The sequence below is a fragment of the Nicotiana sylvestris genome, chromosome 5, assembly GCF_000393655.2.
Source record: "Nicotiana sylvestris chromosome 5, ASM39365v2, whole genome shotgun sequence".
Lineage (NCBI taxonomy): Eukaryota > Viridiplantae > Streptophyta > Magnoliopsida > Solanales > Solanaceae > Nicotiana > Nicotiana sylvestris.
In genome coordinates, this window is record NC_091061.1 from 142,825,765 (window position 1) to 142,845,082 (window position 19,318).

Here is a 19,318-nt window from a genome sequence, read left to right on the forward strand (position 1 = left end):
CAATCCCTTCAACAAAGATTTCATAATACCAGATCGCAGCGACAGTAGTTTCTTCTTATTATGGCATTGCAAACTCGTAGATTAATGTCAAATGAAAATTAAGTTTTGTCTGTGTTATCCCTATCAATCCAAACACGGCCATGTTCAGCGACTGTTTTTTCTACACATTAACATATCTTAACTTCCATATGAAAGATACTACAAAGTCCTTGTCTTAGGTGTTGAAGTAAATGAAAAGCCCAACTTAAGGCTAATATTACATAAAATACAACTGTCTTTGATAATCACAATATCGTTCTTTTAGCTATTTTTATGGACAATTCACAGCATCATTTTTACTTTTCAAGAGTTTCAACTGTTCAAGAATTTGATCCTCGAGCTGAGGAAAATTTTCCTAGTGTCTATGGTATCAGTTCAAGACTACATAAATATGTTATTTACTGAACTCGCTGAGGCTAACACTGTCTCCACTACTAACCGGTCGCAAGATAGGCATTCCAAGATCAAATGGTCCTATAGAGTCTTCCTGCAAACAAACATAGGAAAGGAAAATGTTAACTTCTCCTGTTCCTTGACAAGAAGAAAAATTTCAAATGGACACAAGATTAGTTAAAGAGCGGAAATGTACCCATTTGATGCCCTTTAGCCCAACGCTGTTGTCTTCATCAGAAATCCCCCTTGGACGGGAAATGAGGGGTGTCCTTGGTTGCTGAGATGGTTGATCTTGTGCAATCACACTTTGAGTTGTGCACTATAACAACACCAGAATTAAGAAATCGTCAATCCTTCCATAAGAACATCAAGAAGTTATGTAATAATGAAGGAAGCAAGATTAGGAAGCTCCACATTGAGAACTGATCACATGGAAGCAATATTATCAAAAGCCAAAAACTAATGATGGCTAAAATGAAGCTTTTTTAGTCTGGAAACCAGAAAAGATTATAAAGCAACAAACCTCAGGAGCACTAGAGGATGATGGAATTCTGAAAGATTTCGAACTTGTATACTCATGACAATTGCCAGGACCAGCTGTTCCACACGAAGTAGTTGCATTTTCGTTTCCTGATGAAATTTTACGCACTGGAAATGCATGGCATGTCTCTTCAGCATCCAAGATAGACGAGTGCAATTCATGAGATGATGATGGGTGTGAATTTAGGCGGGCAGCTATAAAAGCATCGAGTGAATCAGGAAAAGATGACGTAGGTTGTGAGCTTGGTTTGCCCTCAGTTCCTTGGTCATGTTTTTTTACTTTTTCAAGCAGAGACACCTCAGATAGCAATCCTCCAATGCTCAAATTAGTGAGATTAAAATCCCATGAAAATTTTGACTCACTGTGCTGGCCATAATCTGACGTTTCCTTCAATCCAGATTTGCTTCCTTTTGAAGCTAAATTGCAATCACTAACCTTTCCTTGAGAAGATGCTTCAGAAAAGAAGCTTCCTGAGCTAATAAACGAAGCAAATGAAGATGGCTGCAATCCCACTCTGTTCTCTTGTTTCATTCCAGTAGACATCTTACCCTGCAAAGACACTTCAGACAGCAAGCCTCCAACACTAATATCAGAAACTAACTGGATTGGCTGCAAATCCATTTTAGTTTCCGAGTTGGTGATCTTTCCTTGCAAAGATGCCTCAGACAGCAATCCGCCAATGCTTAAGTTGGTGAAAATATCATCCCATGGACTTGCCATCTTTGCAGGGACATTTTGCTTTCTTGCTCCATCAACCTAGAAAGGAGTATCAAGGACCAAATTCAAGACATATATAGCCATTTCCGATAGTAAAAATCATCTAGTTAGACCGGTCCTAGAGGCTAGATTCTAGAACACGTGAGAATACAATCATAGAGGGTAGGGTAGTCGTTAACAATTGATCTTACACATGCAGTAAAGGACCTCCAATTTTTGTTGCAATTTCAACAATTAATTAATCTGTATTTTCATCCTATAAAAGAAAAACATGTCAATTTTGTTTAAGCACACATCTCGAGCATTGAGTCTTTCCCAATTATTGTGACAGTGGTTTGCTTGACCTAGCCACAGCCTACAGGTTACATAAACACGACATATCCTAGGTTGTTTCTGTTGTCAGTTTATGGTGCATGCGGGTTGTATACATCTTGCAGGACAAGCATACCAATTTCAGATTCAGAATATCCAAATCACCATAGAGTATTTTCGGAAACAAACTGTCCAATTGAGAGGGTTAGATATCCCAAGGAAACAGGTATCAGAATCCACTTTGATAAGCCTCCTTATAAAAATAAAAAATAAAAACCCACTTTGGAATGCCTGAATGCAGAGGTAGAGGAGCAAACGTACATCTTTATCGAGTTTGTCAAATGTTTTTAACATTGGATTTTAAATAGGAATTTGAGAAGTTTACCGGGCACCTGAGCCCGTACTTCCTTGAACTGCAGTAAAACTTGAAATAGACTTGACATCCCAAGCAAATGATGTGCCTAGCTACCAACCTATCAGCATTTAATAGGGTATGCCTACATATATTTATTCATACATTGACAGACAACATACTAAATCTGGACATTTTTTTACTTTCCTGCAAGTTCTTTCTCCCCAAGCCACTATACATCAGTTTTAATTAGCATAAAAAGAAATATCTGTAGTGAGGTATTTCTAATGCACTGGGATCTCATTTATGAATTACTTAAAGCTTTTGCAACTGGTAACTCTTAACAGTATCAGTAGTGCTGCCAGAGACCCCAGCAATCACAAGATATAAGGGGCAGCAGTATTTTGCTTTATGTTCAACTTTTTCAGCATAAGTTCCTAACTGAAGCAAACTAAAATCAGCAATATCGTAAATGGCATTAGATTGAATGACTGAGAAGATTTACAGAACAAGATATTAAACAAAAGAACCAGAATGACATAATTACTTACCATATTATCAATAGGTATGTTCAGAGGCATCTTCTGCTCATTCATGCAGATTGGTTTACTAAGTTCTTCATTTTTCAACTTAGCTCCTTCTATTTTGTCATTTCCGATGTCCATTGCAGCAGCAAAAATTCTCTTAATACCCCTTGATTGTGAATGAGTGCCAGAGGGAGGGGAGATATCAGGTACCTCAGAGGCCTTGAGCTTAACATCAGAAAACCAGCCATACCTAGAAAATTGGAAGCAAAATTAAAACCTTTCGATTGAAGAGCTATATGCAAAAAATGGAATCAGACCAGTCTAAAACCTTAAGCGGAAAATGGCAGGACTTTCTATTGCTGCATACACTTGTCCTGCAGAAACGTTGGTATCTTTTGAGCTCCATCGCTTCTCTGATGCCAAGTTTTCTGTATTAATATTATAGGGGAATAGAAAGAGCTCCGCCAACCCCACGCTCGAAGAATTCCACTTTGTATTAAGGTGCTTAATCACTGATGATATCTTCTTGTGAGTACTTAAAGTAAGTTCCTGGAATGGATTGCAGCCATCCTACCAGAAATACCAAAACTATCAAGATTCAATTGGTGCACGTTACGCATAGTTCTATTTATTTAATGCATGACTTATACCTTCTCCAATCTCTGTCGGGTACTTTTATTTATTGGAAAAAGCTGTAGCTTAATCTTCTTATGGGAATCAAGTTGTTGACTCCCAATCCCTGCTGCAGCATCTCCTTTTGTTACAGGGGAACAAGTCACCCTTCTGGGGAGTATTTGGCTGGATACTTTAGCAGCCTGTTCGGGCAAAATCCCATCATTTTCCCCAGCTGAAACATTTCTACATTCCCCTGGGAAGTACACAAGAAAAGTCATATGCCCAGTTGAGAGATAAGCCAAACAAAATGGAACTCAATCAACAATTGTCTACAGATTCATGTCAGCTGCCTAACCTGCTGCATTCAGATGTTGCCGACCAATCCTACGTGTTGCTTTTTTTGATCCAACATTCTCCTTGTCACTGTAATTTTCATGAACCTCACTTTTCTTTCTCTTCATCAATCGGCTAGATTTCTTGCTCTGCTGCAAAAAGAAGTTTAAAAACTCAGTATTTCCATTTATTTTTACTTCAGAAATCACATGGCATTTATCAAATCTTTGACAACAGCAGACTTGAAAAATTCAGTCCCTATAGAAGCACCAAATGAATTAAATCAACATCTACTTCTTGTAATGTCAATCATTCAGGAAAAGCAAAGTCAACAATAAGCAGTGTGTTTTCAGTCAAGCAAGTTCCACCAGCAGCAAGTCTAGCGATGATTCCTCTCATCTGATTTTCAAAGACAAACAACCCAGTGAAAATCCCACAAGTGAGGTGGGGAGGGTAGGATGTACGCAGCCTTACCCCTACCCTGGGAGCAAAACGTAAACAACAATAAAAAAATAAGAACATATATAATGGATGGTAAATACTTCTTTATTGGCCTTGTGCCCCAAACCTGCAAATGAAGCATATAGTCCTACCATTATTTATCTCACCTTTCCAAGTTCTCATAATCCAATACTTTCTCCGCTAAAATGCTACTAGTCTAATATTAAACAATAAACTGTGGATCAATTTCGATACTCGTATCTAGAACACTTTCAAGACCCACGGTCTACTGACTAAAACTTTTCAATTTAGAAGATGAAACTAAAGCTTTAAATTGCAACAGAGAGAAATATGTAGTGAATATCATGCAAAGCCGACTTCCATGAACCTTGTTCAAGTAACTCTTCTTCTACTCAAGCCTAGGCGAAGCCGTTTTTATCTCATTTATATTCTAACTAATTATAAAATTCCCTTTCATATTACACCAAATAGCACACTTCTTCCCATTGAAATATCCCTTGATTTCAGTTTCCAAAATGATTCTCCCGTTTCATTTTTACAGCTATGGATCACAAACTGTTAAAAGATGTCCTTACAAATAGCTCCTTTCATAACTGCCTCAAAATTAACTAGGCTAAACTCGAAATGTTTAACCCCAATCAACTGATGTCTGGAATGCAATCACCATTACTATCTGAAACCTTGTAAAGTCAAGATGCAAAAGTTAACTCAGCTGTAAGATTCTCACATCGAATATATTACAAAGTCAAGGTTTGTAATTAGACTGAAGGTCAAGAAAGCGACTCACAGTCTCTATCAATTGTCAAAGGGGGAAGGAAAAGGGTTAAGTCAAAGCTTGGGTAGGTTCAAGTTAAAGTATTTCACAGACTCTTTCTCAAAAATCTAAATTCAAGATCAATCCTAAATCATTTCTGTCTTTGTTCCCAACTTTAGCATAGATTTCTGATTTTTAAAGTGCCAAATTCAGGGGGGGGGGGAGGGAAGGGTCGATTAACAACTACTCTCATCGTCCTAATTAATGTGATAGTCTTTCTATTTTAAAACGTCCTAAAATCTGACATTATTTTGCAGATAATTTTATTCTAAATCATTTTTACAACTTTCAAGAATTCAAAATTTTGAACTTTGAAGTGATGCTTTTCTCTATCAAACTAATTTCTCAACCACTGTAGCATTTAAAATCAGGGTCCAGTTAATCACTGTTAATTAGACGGCACAATTGAGTATTTATTCTCACTAGCAGACATCATTTTTCTTCTCCTCTGTCCTTATATTTAACATCCTCCGGCTGAAGGGCAAAAAAATTACCGAACCAGTGTTTTCTTTAAGAATCAAGGTATAACAAAACCGAATAACATCAATGGACTGAAACAAGAGAGATATTCTCATACCAAATTCCAACTGAAAATCTTTCAATTCTAAAGCAGCAAATATAGATTCAAAGAAAACGAAGAAGCACAACTTACTTTTTTTATTTTGACATGTATTTTCTCTATCGAACTAACTCCCACTGCAATTGATACACTCCCCCGCCGTCCAGTTTATTTGGAAATATCTCCGTTTTGGGCCGTCCCAGAAAGAATCGTAGCTTTCTAAATTTAAAAACAATTTAACTTAGACTTCCAATATTACCCTTAATGACATACAAAATGTTTATGACAAGTTTAAAACTACAAGTTTCAAAAGTTTTATGGTCACATAAATATTATGACGAGTTTCAAAAGTCTTCCCTCCTTTCTTAAAATTAGTATCCAGGCAAACTATGCCACATAAAGCAAAACAGGGGAGTAATACATCAGTCAAATTAACATATTAAAATTGACATCTAATCAAACAGCATCAAATAAAATGGGATGGAGAGAGAATTAACTCTGACCACAGGCATCAAGTTCCTTCTCTTTTCTCCTTAATTGATTTGTTGCACCTCTTCCACACACACAAAAAAAAAAAACAGAGCTAGAGTTTACAAACAAGGAATGGTCATGAGGTCTCAAGTTTAAATCCGGGTAATTTCTTCCTATATGTCTAAGCCTTGGCGAGCTCCGGTACCTGTGCTGGTAGAAGGTAGCAGAAAACTGTTGGAACAGTCAGGTGTGCGCAAGCTGGCCCGACACCACCAGTCATAAAAAAAAATACTACTGAACTAAATCTATGTGATTCTCATGTCGATTCCAATTGAAATTCTTCCAATTACGATCAAATTCGAATAAGAAACTAGGGTTTTTTGTTCTTCGATTAAGCATCAATAGACACAAACAAATCAACAACCCAGATATACACATAACAATTCCGATATAAAAAAAATTCAAATTCAGATCTTCGAATTACAATCCATTCAATAAATTCAAACTCTGAGCGGATTCAATTATAAAATTAAACTAAACAAAAGATAAAAGAGAAAATTCATGCTTGCCTGGCAATGAATAGTGGGCGGGAATGAGAGATTTTGAGAGATAAAAACAAACTCACCAGTCACCGCGCTGTGTTTTGGACTTTGAATCTGTTTTTCCTTTTACCGGTACACTTATTTGTATGTGCATTTTTATAAGGTTTTCTTTTTTTCCGGCGCTTTTCACTTATCCAGTTGAATAGTTAATTGGGCCTCCTTTGTGCGTGGTAGTACAAAGCCCAGACCCTGTGACTAGGCCTTATAGTGGCCCAAAGGACTATTTACTATTGATTAGCCACATTCGGGAGTCTTTTTTCTTTCGAGAAAACTATCCAATTTGATCTTTCAAAGTAAAGATGATATCAATGTTAGTCAATTTATAAAATATTATCAATATAAATCAAATATTATCAATATCATCCATATTACCAAGTAAAGCTCTTCGGAGCTCCCAAGCTTATTCCAACTTCGATACGCGTAAACGAGTTCTGGATATATATATATATATATATTCAGGTCTCAAATTGGATTCGAGAAGTTTGATCAGTGTAGTTGGAGCTCTGTGGAGGTTAAGTTGTGAAGAAGCTTATTGAGTTTAGCGAAATGGGGATGGGTATTGTTGCTTGTCCCTTCTTCGATTCCATTGTTCGTGCAATTCTATTATGAATGCGGCCCAAGATAACAAGGATGGTGAAAGTGGATCCATTAGAAAGAGAAGCAGGCCCAAATATCCGCCAAGAACCTGTCAAGTGACGTTGGGACCCTGACTAAGATAAGGCTATATGAAAATAAAGTGGGATAATTGCAGAGAAGATCCTGATGGAAATACAGAGTCTTTTCTTTAATTTGGTTTAGCTCTTGTTGGAGCACTCTGGAGCCTCCCTCTATTCTTTTTTTCCTTTTTTAGTTCCTTTTCTTTGTATTCGGTATTGTTCGTCGTTGGAATCAATAGAAAGTATCTCTATCTTCTTCAGTAAATATGGATCCATTACAAATTCAAACTTCAAAGATCAAGGCAAAAGCTCTCTATCAAATAGAGGAGATAAATTAAACTCTCTCATTTAAAAGAAAACACCGAATGCGATGCGAGAGGAAAAAAATCTATAATATTGTTAATGAATTTTAATGCTAAACCAGTCCAAGTCACCTTCAATTTTTCTCAAATAATGTATATTGCATTATTCATATGTTTTCAATAAATTTCAATCATAACCATTGAAAAGAATTCTTTTTTGTCTAGGTTTTTTTGAATGTTAAATATTATTGGTAGCAGTTCTGACTTAATAGCTAATTGTTAGTAAGTAAGTATCTATTTTTGGCTTAACTCTATAGTTCTCAACAGAGAAGCGAACTACATCTAAATTGTCTCTCATGTGACCGTTTATCTTCACATATGTTTTGCACGGTTCAAGGAAATGATATTTGACCTTATATTATCATTACCAACTCCTTTGTATCTGTAGAATATAATAGATTTCCCTTCAACATTTACGAAAAGCAATCTGCAAAATCTCTTTAACTATCAAGCTTCAACAAGGATTAGCTTTTCAACCGACTAGATTGGAGAGCCAAAGGCATGAAGCACTGTACCAAGAGCATCAATTGCTACCTGATATTTGGCATAAAGTATGCATATTTATATGCATAGCGCATCGCATTTTACTCATAGTGCGTGAGTTTTGTATGTGTAATGCCAAATTTTGTCCTAATTCGACTGGGACTTGGGGATTTCAACCCTACACGCCCCCAACATGTATAAAAGGGGCTCTAAACCTATTTTTGGGAGGGGGTGAGATATTTTTGGGAGGCGAGAACAAGACACGAAATACTCGGGAGCAAGAATTCTCAGTTTTTTCTTCATCTTTCTCAGTAGTTTCAATTATTCAACACTTTTGCATTGGATTTGATATTATCATGAATGACTAAAACCCATAGTTCTGGGGTTGTGATTTAGCCATGAATATTGTTGTTTAATGTTGACTTAACCTTAAGTATAATTCACCAATACATGGTTATTTCTTCAATTCTGTAATTAACTACTTAATTGTCTGGCCAACAGTTAGGTTCTATTTATTATCTATACTATGCGTGGGAAAGCCACGTTTATATTAGAGAAGAATTGAAGAGAGCATGATCTTAACTCGGGGGGAGGGGGTGTAACGACCCGGCCGGTCGTTTCATGAGTTACCGTTCCGTTTTTCCCATTTCTGCTTCTTATTATCTTGTTCAGTTATATTATGTGATATCGGATTGGTTGGTTCGAGTTCGGAGAGATTTTGGAAAGGAATAAGACACTTAGTTTCTTTTGAGTAAGTTTAGGTTGGAAAAGTCAACCGAATGTTGACTTATGTAAAAAGGTCTCGGATGTAAATTTCGATGGTTCGGATAGCTCAGGAGGTGATTTGGGACTTAGGAGCGTGATCGACATGTGTTTTGGAGGTCCGGAATAGATTTAGACTTGAATTGGCGAAATTGGAATTTTGGCGTTTCCGATTGATAGGTGAGATTTTGATATAGGGGTCGGAATGGAATTCGGAAAGTGGGAGTAGGTCCGCTGAGTCATTTGTGATGTGTGTGCAAAATTTCAGGTCATTTGGACGATGTTTGATAGACTTTTTGATCGAAAGCGGAAGTTGAAAGTTTTTAGAGTTCTTAGGCTTGAATCTGTGGTTAGATTGATGTTTCGATGTTGTCTTAGGTGTTTTGAAAATTGGTATAAGTTTGGAAGGTGGTATATGACTTGTTCGTACTTTTGGTTGAGGTCTCGGAGGCCTCGGGATGATTTCGGATGGTTGACGGGAGGTTTTGAGTTGGAATTGGCAACTGAAATGCTAAGTTCCTGTCATAACTGCACCTGCGGCTCGGGGACCGCAGGTGCGAGCCCGCAGAAGCGGAAGTGAAGTCGCAGATGCGGCCAAGAGAAGGAAGGTCTGGAGCCGCAGAAGCGGAACTTTGGACGCACCTGCGATGGCGCAGGTGCGAGGATTTGATCGCAGGTGCGGTGGCTGGGCGGATAAGTGAAATCTGTAGATGGGCACCTGGGACCGCATGTGCGATAATTGGACCGTAAATGCAATTTTGCTGGGTTAGAACATATATATTTCACCCTTCGCGAATTTGGGTTATTTTTCATAACATTTCAAACGGGAAGAAGCTTTGGGGAGCAAATTCAAGGGAGGATTCAAGAGGGTTTCTTAGAGGTAAGGTCCTTGGCCCCTAAACTCATTTTTATGATGATTTTTAAGGTTGTAAGCTTGAAATCTATGGAAAAATCAGTAGCAAATTGGGGATTAGGGCTTGGAAAATTGGAGACCTAAAATTAGGGATTTTAGGGGTCATTTGTGGTCGAATTTGGTACTTTTAGTATGAATAAACTCGTGGGGGGATAAGGATTCCGTTGATATAAATTTTTGTCGGATTTCGAGACGTATGCCCGGGGGTCGAGTTTTGATCAATTTCGGGATTTTGATGTAATTTGATTATTTTCGAGTGAGCTTTGTTCCCTTAGCATATTTTGATGGTTATATACTACTTTTGGTTAGATTCGGGGCATTTAAAGGCCGAATCAAGAGGAAAAGACGTCGCAGGCTAGAGTTTGGTTTGGCTTAAGGTAAGTAACGCTTCCAAACTTGGTTCTGAGGGTTCGAAACCCCGAACTGTGTGTTCTATGATTACTATTGAGGTGACGCAAATGCCAAGTGACGGGCGTGTGGGCGTGCATCGTGAGAAAGGCGGCCTGGATCATTCTATGGCACCGCCTAGTGACTCTTTTATGTTGATATCTATGTTGCAATTATGTGATTAAGTTAATAAGCTGCAAATCATGCTAATTATCATGTTAAGGCTTCACACCAACATTGTTGAGACCCGAGAGGTCATTTCTTGCTATCATGTCATTAGCTTCATTTATAATCTATACTCAGTCCTGTTCATGCATATTATATCATGCCTCAGTCTTGATTATTGCTACTTGACATATCATATCATTGCTCGGGCTTGTATCATGACATGTTAGCCCGTGTGTATGAGATTGGAGATTATTGACTGAGTGAGGCCGAGAGCCTAATATTGATTGACAGTATGAGATTGGGCTGCACATCGCAGCGAGATATTGAACAAGCCTTCGTTGGCTTTGTTATAGCGCTTGGGCTAATGAGAGAAGCCCCTCCGGAGTCTTTACACCCCCAGTGAGCGCAGATGATGATATTTAGGGATGGATCCTCCCTGGATATGGATCTTGTCCGAAGTATTATACCGGGAGATGGATCTTCTCCGTGAGGCTAGACTGGCATGTGTCCTCGGTACTGGATGACTACGGTCAGCGATGTATATTCCGGGATGGATCTTCCCTGGGCCGAATGGCCATATACAGTACCGAGGGGTTGAGTATTTTGAGTGGAGGTTCATGGAACATTGATCATGCTAGTTGTGCATTTATATATGTGAAATCTCTGAGTTTTGAACTTCGTACTGTCATTTGCATTTAAATACTGTTGAACTTTACTTGAACTGTAAGCATGTCTACTTTTCATGTTCAGATATATGTTATTACTTGTTGAGGTTTGGTCCGTCACTACCCATCAGTCCATAGTTTGGACTTGTTACTTACTGAGTTGGTGTACTCACGTGATAGCATCAAGAACAAGGATATAGTTAAGGACAATGATAGAGATGATAGAGTTTTGGAAGCTCCAAGGCCATTTACAAGATCTCAAGCTAAAGAGTTGCAAGCTAAGGTTGCTAGAACTTCAATGGCAAATAAAGAAGCTTTTAATTGTAGAGGAAGAGCTCAAGCCCAAAGGAGATGAATTGTCCAAGTTTTACAATTATTTGGTAGTCCAAATTGAAGTCTAAGAGGAGGAAGATTGGGTTACCAAATCAGCCCTTGAAGTCCACCAATAAGGCTCAAAATGACCTTAAAAGAGGTCCAAAAGGGGGTGTTTCAAAAGGAGCCCAATTGGAGTCCAAACCAATGGCCCAAACTAATAGTTTTAAGGCCCAAATCTGCCCCAAAAGGATTTGGCCGCCCCCACTTAATTTTGATGGCTTTTGTTACCCCTTAGGAGCCACCTACCTAATTTAGATGACTTTTTAGCAACCCCCTACATTATTTTAAGTGCTTTTAACTCCTATAAATAAGGAGTTCTTCTCATTCATAAGACACAACATTTATTGATTAAGTATATCATACTTTGAGAGTTCTTTTGAACCTTTGTTACTTGTGCTTTGAGATTTATCTTTCAACCTTTACTAGTTCTTAGTTCAAGGTAGTAAGATTACTTCTCTTTTATGATATCTTTGATTCCTTTGTGGTATTCTTAGAAGGCGATTAATACTAGTTATTAATTATTGTCTCAAGTTACTCGTAAAGTGGTCAAGATCTGAATCTATTGTTTTGATTTGCTTTTTAAGTAAAGGCGTTTGATTTCTTCCATAAATCAAGACGTTGTTACTTTGATCTTGTCAAGGCTATAGAACTTACGTTCTTGGAATTCTTTCCTTGAATTCGTCCCATATCCTTTATTTTCGTCTCTTTAATTCTAGTTGTTCAATTCCTTGTTGTTATTGCTTCCGCATTTACTTCTCAAATTCTTACTCTAATTTGGATTCCCGACCTAGTTGTTATCAAGTGGTATCAGAGCGGTTTTTATCAAGATTTCGTTCTTGGTAAGTCTTGGAATTTCTTGAATACTAAGAGCAAAGAAAAGAAAAGAAAAAAAATTAAAAAAAAACGAAAATCAGTTTTTAGAACAAAAAATAGAATTGCGTGCTCTCCGGGATATTTCTTTTTTATCTAATTTGTTACCAAAAATTAACAAAGGAAACAAGAAGAGGGGATCCTAGATTTTCTTACTCTTTCTAATCTAAACATATAATCCTTTCCTTTTTGTTCGCGTCATGTTTCAACCGAGCCTAATAGTTCTAGGATTTGGTTTTTCTTTCATTAGTTCCCCAAAAATCTGAATTTTACTACTAAGAATTTCATACGAGTTGGGTTTAATTATAAATCTACAAAGTATTTTGTTCAAAGGTTATTCCGAGAAAAAAAAAAGAGCTAAGTTTTGTGATACAGTTTACACTTTTTTTTTAAAGATGTCGCGTACAGGTAGTGATGATGAACGAAGGGTTCTCCAAGAAGCTGAAATCAAAGCAAGAAATGATTTTACCTTGCAAGCTATGCATCAACAATTTGAAAGGTTGAATTTGCAACTCCAAGAGATGAGGGATACCATTGCTGATCAAAATGATACAATAGCTGAACTTAGGAGGGAAAATAATGTTAGACCCCAAGCTAGGAGAAATGTACCCCATGCTCCCATTGTAAATCAAGAAAACCCTATAGATGATTTTAATGATATTGATTTTGATAGGGTGGGAAGAGATAGGAGGGGACAAAGAGGTAGAGTAGAAGATGATAATATAAGTAGTATAAAGATGAAGATGCCATCATTCAAGGGAGCAAGGGACCCAGACTTGTACCTTGATTGGGAGAGAAAGGTTGAAGCCATCTTTGATTGTCATAACTACTCTGAGGGTAAGAAAGTTAAACTTGCTGTTGTTGAGTTTTCTGACTATGCTGCTATTTGGTGGAAAAAGCTTGCTAGGGACAGATTGCAAGAAGGACAAGCACCAGTTGCTACTTGGGCTGAGATGAAGAGGGTGATGAGGAAGAGATTCGTGCCATCACACTTTCAAAGAGAGCTACAACAACGTCTTCAAACATTGAAGCAAGGGTCCATGTCTGTGGATGAGTACTTTAAGGCTATGGATATGGCTATGATCCAAGCTAATTGTACAGAGGAAGAAGAGGCTACAATGGCTAGGTTTTTAAATGGTTTAAATAAGGAAATAGCTGATGTAGTAGAATTACAGCAATATGTAACAATAGATGAGTTAGTTGATTTGTCTGTAAAGATAGAAAATCAAAATAAAAGAAAGCAGACTAGCTCGTGGAAAGGTCGGACAAGCACCATCTCCAAGAAGCCATGGCCATATAATGAAATGAAGAGTTCTTCTAGACCTCAAGAAGACAAGGGTAAAGGTAAATTTGAGAACAAAGAGGGAGGTAAAACCTTTAACCCTAAACCTTTTACACCTTCTAGTTCTATTCAATGTCATAAATGTAAAGGAAGGGGACATATGATGCATGAATGTCCAAGTAGAAGAAACATCATTCTTAGAGAAGATGGAGGATATGAGAGTGAAAAAGGTGAGGGAGAAGAAGAGGGAGATGTGAGTGATGAAGATGATGTAGAACTACCTAATGAGGGCATGATTGGGGTAGTTAGAAGGATTATGACTATCAATTTGGCAAGCAATAGTGAAGAACAAAGGGAGAATATATTCCATACTAGGTGTGGGATAAAGGGAAAAACTTGCTCTATGATCATTGATAGTGGTAGTTGTGCTAATGTGGTGAGTTCATACTTTGTGGAAAAATTGGGACTTGCATGCATGAAACACCCTACTCCATATAGACTCCAATGGTTAAATGATAGTGGTGAACTAAAGGTAAACAAACAGTGCATGATTTCATTTAATGTTGGTAGATATAAGGATGATATTCTTTGTGACATAATACCTATGCAAGCTTGTCATATCTTACTGGGTCGTCCTTGGCAGTATGACAGGAATGTTTTTCATGATGGAAGAAAGAATAGATATTCTCTTGAACTAAATGGCAGGAAATTTACTCTTGCACCTTTATCTCCTTCTCAAGTGTTTGAAGATCAAAAGAGATTAAGAGAAACAATGGGAAAACCAAGGGGAGAGATAAAAAGTGAGCTTGAGGAAAAAGAAAAGAAAGAAGGCCAAGAATTAGAAAAAAAGAGAGATGGCCGAGAGAAAGAGAGAGAGGGCAGCAATTTGAGAGAAGAGATAAAAAAGGGTTTGAATGAAAAAATAGACAGTCTTGGTGAGAGGAAAGAGGTTAAGGAAAGAAAAAAAGAGAGTTTTTATATAAAAACCAAAGAGTGTTTAAATGCAAGAAAAGAGGGGCTGCCCATAATACTACTTACTTACAAAGAGACTTTGATTAATTCTGAGTTGCTAACTTCTTCTTTGCCAAGTAGTATTTCTTCTCTTTTGCAGGATTTTGAAGATGTCTTTCCAGAAGATATTCCTAATGGATTGCCACCTTTACGTGGCATTGAGCATCAAATTGATTTTGTACCTGGATCACAAATCCCAAATAGGCCAGCCTATAGGAGTAATCCAGAAGAGACAAAAGAACTTCAAAGGCAAGTTGAGGAGTTGCTTGAGAAAGGTTTTGTGAGAGAGAGCATGAGCCCTTGCTCGGTTCCCGTCCTATTGGTACCAAAAAAGGATGGAACTTGGAGGATGTGCGTGGATTGTAGAGCAATCAACAAGATTACGGTAAAGTATCGCCACCCTATTCCTCGTCTTGATGACATGTTGGATCAATTACATGGATCCAAAATCTTTTCTAAAATTGATCTAAAAAGTGGTTACCATCAGATTCGAATGAATCCTGGAGATGAATGGAAAACTGCTTTTAAGACCAAATATGGGCTTTATGAGTGGTTAGTTATGCCTTTCGGCTTGACTAATGCACCTAGTACTTTCATGAGATTAATGAATCATGTTTTTAAGGATTTTCATGGAAAATTTGTTGTGGTGTACTTCGATGATATCTTGGTCTTTTCTAACACTTTAGAAGAGCATGTAGAACACCTAAAACAAGTTTTTGAAGTTCTTAGAAAGCAATTTTTATTTGCTAATCTTAAAAAGTGTACTTTTTATGTGGATCGTGTGATTTTCTTGGGTTTTGTAGTTAGTTCTAAAGGAGTTGAGGTTGATGAAGAGAAAATCAAAGCAATAAAAGAATGGCCTAAACCTAAGAGTGTAACTGAAGTTAGGAGTTTTCATGGACTTGCTAGTTTTTATAGGAGGTTTGTGAGAGACTTTAGTACCATTGCTTCTCCTTTAACTGAAGTTATTAAAAAGGATAAGATTTTTAAATGGGGAAAAGAACAAGATGATGCTTTTAACTTGTTGAAAGAAAAGTTATGTTCTGCTCCATTGTTACAATTGCCTGATTTTTCTAAATCTTTTGAAATTGAATGTGATGCTTCGGGCAAAGGAATAGGTGCTGTTTTGATGCAAGATTCTAAACCTATTGCCTACTTTAGTGAAAAGTTAAGTGGAGCCACATTGAACTATTCCACTTATGACAAAGAGCTATATGCTTTGGTAAGGGCTTTAGCCACATGGCAACATTACTTGTGGCCAAGAGAGTTTGTCATTAAAACTGATCATGAATCCTTGAAATACTTGAAGAGTCAAGGTAAGCTTAGTAGAAGGCATGCTAAGTGGGTTGAATTCATTGAAACGTTTCCTTATGTAATTTCTTACAAACAAGGGAAAGAAAATGTTGTTGCTGATGCACTTTCAAGGAGGTATGTCTTAGTTTCTACCCTGACTTCTAAATTAATGGGTTTTGATCAAATCAAGGGACTTTATGCTAATGATGTTGATTTTGGCAAAATTTTTGCAGATTGTAAGTTGAGTCCTTTTGAGAGGTTTAACCTCCAAGATGGCTTTCTCTTTAAGGAAAATAAGTTGTGTATTCCTAATTGCTCTTTACGTGAAGTATTTGTAAGGGAAGCACATTGTGGAGGGCTTATGGGACACTTTGGAGTCCCAAAGACACTAGACATACTGGCCGAAAATTTCTTTTGGCCTGGAATGAGAAAAGATGTTGAAAGAATGTGCGCACAGTGTTTGGAATGTAAACAAGCTAAATCTAAAGTGTTACCACATGGTCTTTACACGCCATTACCTGTTCCTACTTCGCCTTGGATTGATATTTCCATGGATTTTGTGTTAGGTTTGCCTAGAACAAGATATGGTAAGGATAGTATATTTGTTGTGGTAGATAGGTTCTCCAAAATGGCTCATTTTATTCCTTGTTTAAAGACTAATGATGCCTCACATGTTGCTGATCTTTTTGTAAAAGAGGTTGTCAAATTTCATGGTATACCTAGAACTATTGTTAGTGATAGGGATGCTAAGTTTTTGAGCCACTTTTGGCGTGTGTTTTGGGGGAAGTTAGGTACTAAATTGTTGTTTTCTACTTCTTGTCACCCACAAACTGATGGACAAACTGAAGTAGTTAATAGAACCTTAGGAAACATGTTGAGGGCTGTTTTGAAAGGTAAATTAACTTCATGGGAAGATCACTTACCTATGATTGAATTTGCTTACAATAGAACAATTCATTCTTCTACAGGTATGTCTCCTTTTGAGGTTGTTTATGGTTTTAATCCCTTCACTCCCCTTGATTTATTACCATTACAAACTAATGATATTGCTAATCTTGATGGTAGGACAAAGGCTGAGATGATGAAAAAAATTCATGAACAAACAAGGCTTGCAATTGAGAAGAAAAATGAGCAAACTGCCTTGAGAAAGAATAAGGGACGAAAGCAAGTTATTTTTAAACCTGGAGATTTAGTTTGGGTTCACTTTAGAAAGGAGAGATTTCCTTCCAAAAGGAAGTCAAAGTTGCATCCTAGAGGAGATGGCCCATTTCAAGTCCTTGAAAGGATTGGAGACAATGCTTACAAGTTGGACCTTCCTGGTGAGTTCCAAGTAAGTGCCACATTTAATGTTGCTGACTTATCTTTGTTTGATGTAGGATCGAATTCGAGGACGAATTCTTTTCAAGAAGGGGGGAATGATAGCATCAAGAACAAGGATATAGTTAAGGACAATGATAGAGATGATAGAGTTTTGGAAGCTCCAAGGCCATTTACAAGATCTCAAGCTAAAGAGTTGCAAGCTAAGGTTGCTAGACTTCAATGGCAAATAAAGAAGCTTTTAATTGTAGAGGAAGAGCTCAAGCCCAAAGGAGATGAATTGTCCAAGTTTTACAATTATTTGGTAGTCCAAATTGAAGTCCAAGAGGAGGAAGATTGGGTTACCAAATCAGCCCTTGAAGTCCACCAATAAGGCTCAAAATGACCTTAAAAGAGGTCCAAAAGGGGGTGTTTCAAAAGGAGCCCAATTGGAGTCCAAACCAATGGCCCAAACTAATAGTTTTAAGGCCCAAATCTGCCCCAAAAGGATTTGGCCGCCCCCCACTTAATTTTGATGGCTTTTGTTACCCCTTAGGAGCCACCTACCTAAGTTTGATGGCTATTGTGACCCCTAGCAGCCCCTACCTAATTTAGATGACTTTTTAGCAACCCCCTACATTATTTTAAGTGCTTTTAACTCCTATAAATAAGGAGTTCTTCTCATTCATAAGACACAACATTTATTGATTAAGTATATCATACTTTGAGAGTTCTTTGAACCTTTGTTACTTGTGCTTTGAGATTTATCTTTCAACCTTTACTAGTTCTTAGTTCAAGGTAGTAAGATTACTTCTCTTTTATGATATCTTTGATTCCTTTGTGGTATTCTTAGAAGGCGATTAATACTAGTTATTAATTATTGTCTCAAGTTACTCGTAAAGTGGTCAAGATCCGAATCTATTGTTTTGATTTGCTTTTTAAGTAAAGGCGTTTGATTTCTTCCATAAATCAAGACGTTGTTACTTTGATCTTGTCAAGGCTATAGAACTTACGTTCTTGGAAGTTCTTGGAATTCTTTCCTTGAATTCGTCCCATATCCTTTATTTTCGTCTCTTTAATTCTAGTTATTCAATTCCTTGTTGTTATTGCTTCCGCATTTACTTCTCAAATTCTTACTCTAATTTGGATTCCCGACCTAGTTGTTATCATCACGTTACCCCCTACACCTTTGTGTGCAAATCCAGGTATCTCGGGGCACGGTATCGGCTGCTGATCTTGCCATTTGGAGACTTTCTGTGGAGATTGTGAGGTAGTTGCTTGGCGACCGCAATTCCGCATTCTCCTTTCCTTATCTTCCTTTAGTTATTTGTTTTGGATATTCTCAGACCGTGTTGGTCATGTTATTTCGAACAGTTGTAGTAGTTTTTGGCTCATAACTTAGTGACACCCGAGGTCGGGATTGCGTTTCTTTCCGCTGGATTTTGACTTCTATTTTTATATTATTGGATTTCTATTAAAACTATGATTTTTCTTAAGTTTTATTTGAAAAAGGAGTTTTTGGAAATAAGTGGCTGGCCTAGTATCACGATAGACGCCATCACAACATGGTTAGATTTTTGGGTCGTGATATGTTGGTATCAGATCCTAGGTTACATAGGTCTCACGAGTCATGAGCAGGTTTAGTAGAGTCTCGTGGATCGGTACGGAGACGTCTGTATTTATCCTCGGGAGGCTGCAGAACCTTTAGGAAAACTTCATATTCTTGAATTCTTGTCGTGCGAATCTGTTGATCCGAGTACTAAACTTCTGTTATTCTATTCTCTCACATATGGTGAGGACACGTGCTACCGGTCAGGATGGACGACCACCAGTACCACCAGTTGGGGCCACTAGAGGCCGAGGACGCGGTCGAGGCCGTGGTAGGGGTAGGGGTGTGGCCTGTACAACAGCTAGGGCAGCACGTGTTAAAACCATGGTTTTTCTTAAGTTTTATTTGAAAAAGGAGTTTTTGGAAATAAGTGGCTGGCCTAGTATCACGATAGACACCATCACGACATGGTTAGATTTTTGGGTCGTGATATGTTGGTATCAGATCCT

The 19,318-nt window shown here is 37.7% G+C and overlaps 1 protein-coding gene across 1 annotated transcript; it reads right to left on the bottom strand.

Moving 5' to 3' along the window:
• Positions 1 to 227: 227 nt before the first annotated feature.
• Positions 228 to 6,788, bottom strand: LOC104222473 (TSL-kinase interacting protein 1-like). Its single transcript, XM_070174666.1, has 8 exons — positions 6,705 to 6,788; positions 3,852 to 3,978; positions 3,532 to 3,749; positions 3,210 to 3,451; positions 2,906 to 3,131; positions 956 to 1,729; positions 629 to 751; positions 228 to 526 (listed from the first exon to the last, which is right to left on the bottom strand). Exons 2-8 carry the CDS (start codon positions 3,955 to 3,957, stop codon positions 434 to 436), a joined length of 1,782 nt encoding a protein of 593 aa, XP_070030767.1. The 5' UTR covers positions 3,958 to 3,978; positions 6,705 to 6,788; the 3' UTR covers positions 228 to 433.
• Positions 6,789 to 19,318: the final 12,530 nt, after the last annotated feature.